Source organism: Sapajus apella, unplaced genomic scaffold (assembly GCF_009761245.1).
Source record: "Sapajus apella isolate SASKATOON/1434 unplaced genomic scaffold, GSC_monkey_1.0 scaffold18, whole genome shotgun sequence".
Classification (NCBI taxonomy): Eukaryota; Metazoa; Chordata; class Mammalia; order Primates; family Cebidae; genus Sapajus; species Sapajus apella.
This window is the reverse complement of record NW_022436958.1, coordinates 28,270,750-28,281,040: the sequence shown is the minus strand read 5'-3', so window position 1 is coordinate 28,281,040 and position 10,291 is coordinate 28,270,750. Positions and strand designations below refer to the sequence as shown.

General features: G+C 42.2%; 1 protein-coding gene across 7 annotated transcripts in view; it reads left to right on the top strand.

Annotated features, from left to right (window-relative positions):
* The first annotated feature begins 7,005 nt into the window (after window positions 1-7,005).
* The window catches only part of COBLL1 (cordon-bleu WH2 repeat protein like 1), a 163,082-nt gene continuing 159,796 nt past the window's right edge, over window positions 7,006-10,291 (top strand). For 2 of the 7 annotated variants that reach the window (XM_032286575.1, XM_032286574.1), the window contains exons 1-2: window positions 7,012-7,381; window positions 8,094-8,211. In XM_032286575.1, coding sequence (XP_032142466.1) covers window positions 7,294-7,381; window positions 8,094-8,211 — 206 coding nt within the window. In that variant the 5' untranslated portion in view covers window positions 7,012-7,293. Of the gene's footprint in view, window positions 7,382-7,488; window positions 8,212-10,291 lie in introns of those variants that run through there. The other 5 variants (XM_032286568.1, XM_032286570.1, XM_032286573.1 and 2 more) reach the window with 5 other exon arrangements.

Below are 10,291 nucleotides of genomic sequence, written 5' to 3'. Positions count from 1 at the left end.
CAGTTTTCAATGTCTTGGGTGGATCCCACAGTAGAACATGGACTAACGATAACATGACATCACATTTTTATAGTATCTTTTTTCTTCGTATGGTCAAGGGTGCTCATTACAGAATGCATCTGAATTTCTGACCATCTCTTAATTTTTCTCCTCTATGTTTTGCCTCCCTGGTCTTCATATTCCTTAAATGAAACTGAACATGTCTACAACCTTAAACTCTCCCCAGAATGAAGTGTTTCCTTTGGGACAAGTCAGGTTCAGGTAAGCAGTACCTCTGAAGCTGGCCTAGACTTTGGAGATAGATAGGAAAATATATTCAGCATCTGCTTACACAATAATATTTATTTGTTCTGGGATACCTTTTTAAATCTGCTATGATTCCAACAAGGTAACTGTAATGCTACTGCAAAATAAAAACCAGAAGAAACAACTTTTGATCCTAGTTTTGCTACTTTGCTACTTTGCTTCAGTTTCCAGAACAGTGAAATGGTGATATGAGTGTCTATCTCTATAAGCCCTTAAGTGGTTTAAACTAGATTCAATAAGTGAGAGTGTTTTCCAAGGGGTTGCATGTGACATCTTGTTATTAATAGTCCATATATATGAATTCAATAGTTTTTAACACAATGAACTTGATTATTCAACATAGATGGTGAGAAAATGCAGAGATCACAGAATATTTATAGATTCATTATAGAAATAAGGAAATTGAAGATACCACAGTTAAGTGATTTACCCAAGGTTATTATAGAGCAAGAAGACAGCTCTCAGCTTGGAGGAGGAGAATTTATGCTTTACAGGTATAGGCTTATAGAGACACAGCTGGCTCCCATTTGTAACATTTGTTTAATAAGGCTCTCCATTACCTTCACTGGACACTTACCCTTTGCCAGGAACAGTAAATTTCCTAATGTCATCCAGATAGTAAGAGTCAAATCCAGGGATGTAAAGTCAAACCTGTCTGGCTCCACAGCCTGAGCTCTTAACCACGGTGGTACTTAGTTGACCGCACACACATTCAGCCTCCCAGGAGAAAAGGCACAGGAGGGAGCAAGGAGCCCTGCCAGGATGAAATATGCTGAGACTTGTTAGGTTTTATGCCTGGAAAGACAAATCAGTGGCTAGTTGACTCAAAGTTGTACATTTTGAAATACATGGGAACTGACAAGCAGTTAAGGCTTTAGGAAGCTCTTTAAGATGGAAAGGGAGAAATGCAGCTTCCAGTTATAGCTAGAATTGAATAAGTAACTAAAAAACCTAAATATCAAGATTTAGTTAATCATATCATATAAAATAGATAAAAATTAACTTTTTTTTTGGTCCTTATCCTGTTTTTCTTTTAAAGAAACACCCCTATTTGAATGGTATTTGAATTTTAAATTTATTAATTAAAATTTAAATTTTAATTAATAAAGCTGATACTTTAATGTGATAAGAGTTTATCTACTTCCAATGAGTAAGAAAATTACTGTCAACAGAATTGCAGAATCCAGAAACAGAAATGTATTTGGCCAAAGGATATCTTAAACCCAGAAATGAGAAGGTAGATATTAGTTAACTTTGTGTTGATAGAGGAGAATCTGAGCTTTGAAATTTGAAAGGGCACTGAAAACCCTGCCCTCTTTCATGCTCATAGCACTAAATCACATGTCTGCATGCCCGTGCACGTTTTTCCAGGCCTCACCTCTATTCTGGAATGTGTGCATATTAATAATTTCTTCTTAGCACTAAATATGATAATATAGAAATATAGCACCATTTTAAGAGATAGCATACTAATTCAGGCATTTCTTCTAATACTTAGGACTGAAAATTGTTTATCTTTCGGGAGAGGGGTAAAAGGCCCTACACTGATTATTGACCAATTTCCTTTAGATTTTAAGTTGATTGAGAGTCACAAAAATAGTGCTGATGAGCCCAGTGGTCCATGAGTCCCACAAGGGCAGAAGCAATATCTTGTGATCTTTGTTTCCCTAGCCCAAAGCTTGGTATAGCAGATATCCAATAAAACACTCCTTTTATTAAAACAAATTTAATTCATGAACATATAATCTCCTTGGAAGTTCTATTTTAAAAAATGTTCAGTGATTTTTCATGTTTCAAAATATAAAAATCTGATGAGTTTAAAAACTCATTAAAATTGACAACAAAGCACATCTATTTCGGTTCTTTCAATTCCTAGAAGGCTTGGTTGTAAATGACCCTCCAGAAGAGAAAAGGTATAACATAATAAAAGAGGGATTTATTTACATTTTAGGAATAAATTAGCCAAATCTGACTTTTATTTCAAATGTTAATCAACATAACTGGCTAAAAAATATCTCCCACGCTCAATTAGTCTACAAAAACTATTTGTTATCTATAATACTTAAAGGGGGGGCCATGCATGAAACTTGAAAGTATGAATAACTGTATTACCACTTCATTTGAGTATGTCATTTAATTCACATATTAAAATAGGTCTGACAAGAGTTAAAATATCTACAATTACTATGGTTATTGAAAACTACATAAACAGTACAGACTTTAGCTATTATATTTGACTTTAAAATGTTTAACAATTAATTACAATTTCAATAGAGAAAACTACTTCTGTCAGTTTTTATTATAATTGCATACATTGGACAGTAAAGCCAACATTTAATCATTTAAGAGTTAAGAATTTTTCATATTTTACTTTGTATATTTCTAACTTCAGTGCAAAGAAGAAGAGAGGCCTCAATGAAACAAAATCAAATTTTTTTTGTTTTTGGTTTTTTTGAGACAGAGTCTCACTCTGTCACCCAGACAGGAGTGCAGTGGCATGATCTCAGCTCACTGCAACCTTTGCCTCCCAGATTTAAGCAATTCTTCTGCCTCAGCCTCCTGAGTAGCTGGGATTACAGGCACCTGCCACCATGCCTGAATAATTTGGTTTTTTTTTGAATTTTTAGTAGAGATGGGGTTTCACCATGTTGCCCAGGCTGGCCTCAAACACTTGACCTCTGGTGATTCCCTGCCTCGGCCTCTCAAAGTGCTGGGATTACAGGCATAAGACACCATGCCCAGCCAAAATTAAAAAAAAAAAAAATTTTTTTTTCCTAAGTAGACATTGCTATGTTGAGGAAACTGTGATATTTCAACAAACATATCTGTTGAATTTATTTATTCTTACCTATTAATTCTTGGTCAGTTTGAAAAAGGCATTAAATAAGATTATAAATTGGAATAGGAGAGAAGGGAAAAGAAGATATAACAATAATAAACATAAAGACAGTAGTGACTAATCACAAAACCTGGCCCAGCATTCCTGACAGCCAAAGAAAATGTTTTTGGTATTTTGGGATAAAGCTCCCATGAAACATTTATATAGGGAACATCAAATTCTAACAACACTTTCTATGTGTTAATACATGTAGGAATACTCTGTAAATTATGAAAGCACTACACAAAGATGAAAGGATAATTATTATGCATATATTACTGAATTGAGAATAAAGCCACAATTCTGACTTTCAGCTCCATTTTCATCAACGAAGTCTTACGCATAAATAACAGAAAAAAGTTTATCTGAGATTGGGCAGCTTCTATGAAACACAAAGTCTGAAATAAGACTTTTATTAAAATCACAATGCAACAAATCTGATCTTGTTCTGTGAAGTTGCCAACACACATGTGTATACCATCTAAGAAGACATAAACACTTCTTTTAGGTTGTAATGTGCAAAGGTGAAATGCATAGAAGGATATTAACCACATTTGAAGTGTAATTTTTCAGTTTTAAATAAAGCTTTTCAAGTGGCACTTACAGTGGAATAAAAATGTACTTAAAATAAGCATTTTAAAATGTTTTCAATGTTCCATATAGTTTACAAAAACTTTAGACAAACCCTAATTCTATTTTTCCATGAGTGGTTCACTTTAACATGGCTGTCTGCTTTTTACATAAGCACATAAGTATTTATTAAGCATGTAAACCTCCTTTCCATTTCTTACTATCCAGCAGGATTCTGAAACCTAGATTATCATTCAAAGAGATACATAGCTAAGTAGACCTTCGTTTAGCTTTATTCTACCCGTTTTGATACTAACCCCATCAAGTAACCAACCATGTGGAGAATAAGTCTTCTCTCCCTAGTAGGCAAGCTCACCTTCCATCTGTTCTATTTAAAGTGGCCTACCAGCCCCTTTGAGTTGAAGTCTTTCCCCGACTCAAGTCCCCTTTAGGATTCTTCTGAAAAGGGAAGTCCTGAAGGTTTTCTTCATTCCTTTATTCAGTGCACACATATTGGTGGAGAGTCTCCTGTGTTCTGGGTATTCTTTCAGGAGACAAAGGATAAGATGTGGTCCTTTAAAAATAGGCCGGGTGCGGTGGTTTACGCCTGTAATCCCAGAACTCCGGGAGGCTGAGGCGGGAGGATCACCAGGTCAGGAGTTTAAGACCAGGCTGGTCAGCATGGGTGAAACCCTGTCTCTATTAAAATACAAAAAATTGGCCAGGCGTGGTGGCGCACACCTGTAATCCCAGCTACTAGGGAGGCTGAGGCAGGAGAATCGCTTGAACTCGGAGGCGGAGGTTGAAGTGCACCGAGATCGCGCCATTGCACTCCAGCCTGGGCGAAGGAGCGAGACTCTGTCTCAAAAAATATAATATAATAAATATAACCCTTCAACTCTGCCATTGTGTAAATGAATGACTGAATAACTGAAACAAAGTGTCACAAGGTTTTTCTCTACCTAACAGAACCTACTGGGGGCCAAGAAAGGGAAGGGCTACTTCTGTCTCGCAATCAAGGAAGTCTTCCTGAGGAGATAATACCTAAGCTTAGCCACTTAAAATGATCGGCTGGGTGGTGAAGAGAGTGGGAGATTCCCAAACGGGGAAATTGAGCAAAATCTTGGAAAAGTGGGCAATTTTGAAACAGCTCTGCATAACTAGAAAGATTGGAAAACGGCAGTTTTCTTCTGTTATGTAAAAAGATTTATAGCTGTCAGGCCTGGTGGCTTACACCTGTAATCCCAACACTTTGGGAGGCCAAGGCAGGCGGATCATCTGATGTCGGGAGTTCAAGACCAGCCTGGCCAACATGGTGAAACCTTGCCTCTGCTAAAAATACCAAAATTACAGGACATGGTGGTGGGAGCCTGTAATCCCAGCTACTTGGGAAGCTGAGGCAGGAGAATCTCTTGAACCCGGGAGGCAGAGGTTGCAGTGAGCTGAGATTGCCCCACATTGCACTCCAGCCTGGGTGACAAGAGCAAGACTCTGTCTCAAAAAAAAAAAAAAATTATAGCAACTGTGATTACTATTTTGCTAATCACTGGCTACAATGAGGATAGTTTAGTACCATATGTGAAGACCACCAAGCTTGGTGGTGCTCTTTAGTGGTTTTGCCCAACGTAGCTTACTTCTTGCTTATGTGGATTCTGTTGTAGGTCCTGGGACTCTCCAGGGCAGCTGTGCTCTGGGTAATAGTTTAGCATTCCAAGAACCTTCAGTCTTGTGTCACCTTCATTTTAATACATGCTTTCATGTTTGTGGCAGCAAAGGGAGAAAACATAGAGACACAAACAGTGGCATAAGTAATTTCACCAGAAAATAAGGCATTTCTTATCTGCTCACTTTTCCACTTACCAAAGTCACAGGACCATATCTAATTTCTGTGGGGTGGAGCATTTAATCCTCCCTAGGACCAGAAGGAGGACAGCAAAAAGTGGTGAGCAGTGAAAATGCCTTCAGCGGTTATGAAATGTTATGAAAATGTTTTATGATTAAGATTAGCCTAATCTTACTAGTATTAGGGTCCATAATGTTACTGGTATGTCATAAATTAAGGATGAAACTAATTAAAGATTTAATCTTGTCTTGTGATTGAAAGATATGACTTTAAAGTAGTTTCACTGTTACTCAATATTTGTTGCAAGCAACTGTAAAAGCTTGCACAGCTTCACATTCAGAAGCATAAATGATTCATGAAATTGTTTAACCAGAGTTATTATTTAAAGACTAAAATCCAGGGGTATTTAAATAAATTGCATTACTATTAGTTAAGCTCTCTAAAAGCAACTTTTTCTAATATGGTTCCAGTATTGTAATCCAAATGAGTCATGTTTTTTTTTCTTTTCATATGCAAAGATACACTGAAAGGACTGCATAATGCACTGGAAGAAATAAATACTAATGCCTGCCTATGATAGACAAATAGTACATTGCTAGGCATTTAGTTCAGCAATCTTTTTTGTTGTTGTTGCTGCAATGGATAAACAACTAACGGAGTATTAATATCTATTTAATTTTAATATCTGCCAATGTTGCTCTATCAGTGGCTAACACAGGTTTATTACTTGATGTCAGCACTACAGCAGAGGTCTCCTTCAGGGTGTTCCTTCATGTAAGATTTCTCCATCAGTTTAATCCAAATATCTGTTTTTAAAACTGTAATTTTAAGTTAATTTCTTAATGTCACATTATTTTCTGAAAACACATTTTGGATCCATTAGAATGGCTTGCACCTTAAAACAATTGGCACTTATGAAAAATATAAAATATGCAAATATATTACGGTTGTACCAACGTGATTGCGGTTTTGTCATTACTTTTAAAATGGCAAAAAGCCGCAGTAATTTCTACCTAATACCTGTCTATCAGGTGTAAAGAATCATCTAAAGGGCATGCACGTGGACACTAAAACGAACAAACAAGCACACAGCTGTGTATGATTCCTTTACGCTTGTAAAACTTCCAATAATTGAATAAAATCTATCACTTAATTCTTACAGATTGTCATCAGACATACTGTTGACCAGTTTTCATGTCACAACTGTTATAGGCTTTTACAAAAAATGCCTCTGAAGACAGGGCAAGCTTAAACCTGCCACCAATTAGAAAGATCTGTGTCACAGGTGCACTTTTAAAAGAATGGCAACCTTAGAGGTCAAGTTAAAAATACAAGCTAAGAAAAATACACACACACACAATCCTGGACATCGAAGGTCAGACTGTAGGGAGGGCAAGCGGCAGGCCCCACTCTGCGAGTTTCTGTCCGCATTCCGCGGAGGCCCCAATCCTCCCCTCGGGTCCTGGCCAGGCAGGTAACTTCCCTTCCTCCCCACCTGTCCTGCTCCGGCGCACCAGCCTTCCCGAAGCGCAGCCCTAGCGGTGGGAATGGGAACACCTCGCATGGGAGCTTCCTTTCAGTTCAGCTTCCCCAGCCGGACCCCAAACCCCGAAGCCCTGGGGGAAGGAAATTCCAACTCGCTCCCGGCCCACCCCCGCCCCGTTCCTCTCTCCGGCTCGCTGCTTCCCTCGCTTCGATGCCGCCGAGCTCGTCCCCGCTTTTGGACAACCGTGCGGCAGAGGCGGCGGCGAGCTCCCGGACTCCGGGCAGGGAAATGGGGCAGGGTGAGTGAGCGAGCGGGCTCCAGCAAGGCCCCCAGCGCCCAGCGAGCGCCCGCACCCCGCCGGCGGGACAGGGGAGGCGCTGAGTCGGCCCGGCCCGCGCTGGGCTGAGCCTCGCAGGGGCTGCCGCTTCTCCATTCAAGTCCTGGCTTGAGAGCCGAGCTGCGGGCGTGCGGCCCGGGGGAGGGAAGAGTAGGAGAGGAAGCCGGGAGGGAGAACAGGAGACCTACTGTCTCCTTCGGAAAAGAACGTAGGAGACTTGGGTGGGAAAAAGAGAGATCAGCCCTCCCAACTTCTCTTCGGGAAAAGTTTTCGCAGGGCGTTTTGTTTGTGCAAACTCGGCCGGAGGAGCCCGGGAGTGCGCTGCCGGCGTGGCGGCGGTGCCCAAGCGCCCGGCCCGCTCCTCCTCCTCTTCCAGCCGGGGCAGCTCCGCTCCCTCCCCGAGAGGCGCCAAATGGCTACTCAGTAAACCCCACGGGGCGGGGGCTGCAGCGCCACCTCCTCCTCCGCCGTACTCTGGGCGCTCGCTAGACCTTGCGGCGACGGCGGCGGCGCCCGCGGGTTGGGAGCCGGGGCCCGCAGGTGGAAGCGCACCCGGGAGGCGGGCCGGCCGGGGCTGGGGCTGCTCGGGCGGGCTCTTGACGCTCAGCCAGCCCCGCTCCGGCCTCGGGAAGGCGCGCGTCCCGCCCTGACCCGCCGGCCTCTTCCACCCCAGCAGTGACGCGCCGCCTCGGAGCTGGAGCCCGCGCAACGCCCCGCAGGGCGATGGACGGCCGAACCCCGCGCCCGCAGGACGCCCCGGCGGCGCCCACGCCGCTCGCCACCCCAGCCGGGTAAGTACAGAGGGCCGCGCCGCCGCTCACCGGGGAGGGCGAGGACGGCGAGGACGCGAGGCCTCGGCGGTTTCACCTGCCTGGCAACTGTCTGCCCTGCCGGCGGCCTGACTCACTGGCCGCCCTCCACGAGGCCGGGGAGGCTGCTTCCTCCGGCCTTCTCGGAGGCCACCCGGGCGGAGGGTTGATTTTTGGTTGCCTTCCTACCGGGGCTGCCCGGGATTGCTGAAGGCCGGCTGAATGCCAGGAATTGGATGAGGAGTCCGGGAGCAAAAACTGTAACAAAGGGCCCCTTGTTTGGGCTCTGGAGGAGCGGTGGACGATACCTGTAAGTGAGCTCCTGGGAAGAGGGCAAAAGTTTCCTTGGCCATGGGCTGAGGCCCAGGCAGGTGAGCAGTGTCAACGTGACTGTAAGGAGTGGGCTTTCTGCAAGCGGGTGGAGGGCGACGGGAAGGTGTGCCAGCTGTCAGCCCGCATGACAGTTCCGGGAGCGAGCGGGGTGCGCGCCTCTGATTGGGGGTGTGTGTGCCTGTGGCCAATTGCTGGTGCCAAAACCAAGCGCAAATCAGATTGCAAACAACTCTACTTTTCTTTTTATCCTCACATGTTTGAGAAGAGATTGGAGGGGAAGGGGCTGTCACATGGTGAGTTAATGTTAAATGAAGCAGGTCTTCGTGCCAGATATGCGAATAGTCACCTTGCTAAGCATTTGAGTAAACAGTAATGGGAACAGGTAGTTCTGCAAGAGATGAAGAAAACCCTAAAATAACCTTGGTCTTGGGAAATAGTTCAGGAGTAACTTGGATGCTAGTTGAACTTCCGAAGTGGGAAATCCCTTTGATGTAGTACACCTTTTTTTTTTCCCAGGTGTTCTCCCAACATAGTTTATTTTCTTTATTTGAACGCAGAAATGCCCTAATGAGAATATGAGCATTCCAGAAATAGAAACGTTAAGGAAAAATCGACGTTGTCACTAATGAATGAGACTTGTACAGTTTTCCTGATTTAAGAGTGTAGAAGTCATTTTTCCCTGGAACACAACAGGCGTTTCCTTAGAAGCAAGTCACAGCATGTGTATTCATCAGAGACTATTCGAACATTGGCAGTTGTCTAGAGGAAACATGGAAAAGTCTCAAAGCAACATGACTAATCTCAAAGATATTTAGTATAATTTTTACATAGAGGAAACATGTAGTATATGAATTAATTCTTTAATTTTGCTCCAATTAGCTTTCTCCTCTCCAAATAGTCCTCTTGCTTTTGACTTTCATTTTTCTTTCCCCAGGTTTTTCATTGTTTAAATATTATCATATATCCTTCCATACGTTCTCACGTTAGGATGAGTAAAGAAATATATTGCGCATAAAAGCAAGGTTTCTAAGTGGAGCTGCAGAATTATGTGAATTGATGATGAGACAGATTTCCGATTGCAAAATAAGATAGAATTAAATCAGGTTTGGAAATGGATTAGGTTAAGGTACTTTAAAAAAGAAAGAAAAACATACCTGCTTTCACAAAATACACCCATGGGTGTTCAGAAGTCACTGGGGACTTTTAAATAAATTGGTGAGGTCAGATGGCTCTGTGTTGAAGAACACTTTTAGTGGCAAGGATGACTATAGTAAGAGCCTTCAGGTGTTACTCTTGATATTGTATTTTAATGTAGAGATGAGGTCTTGCTGTGTTCCCTAGCTGATTTAAAATCCCTGGCGTCAACAATCCTCTCACCTTGGCCTCCCAAAGTGTTGGGATTACCAGTATGAGCCAGTGCACCCAGCCACTTTTGAGAATTTAAAGGTTAAACTGATAAGTTCTTCACTTTAAAAGAATGTACAAAAGTGCTTTATCTAATTTGTCAAATATTTGTAAAGGACTTTTGCCCTCTCATTTTCAATTTAAGTAGGGGCATCTGAAAAAAAAAGTGTAATGTCTTATCTAAAACAGAGAAGTTATCACTACCTGAAAAATATTAACATTAAAAAATTACCTCTCTACTTCATTTGTCTTCTTCCACTTGCCTAGCTTGTCCTTTGGCATATTCTGAGTGCCTGTGATATGAGTTGTTGAATACTTAATATTC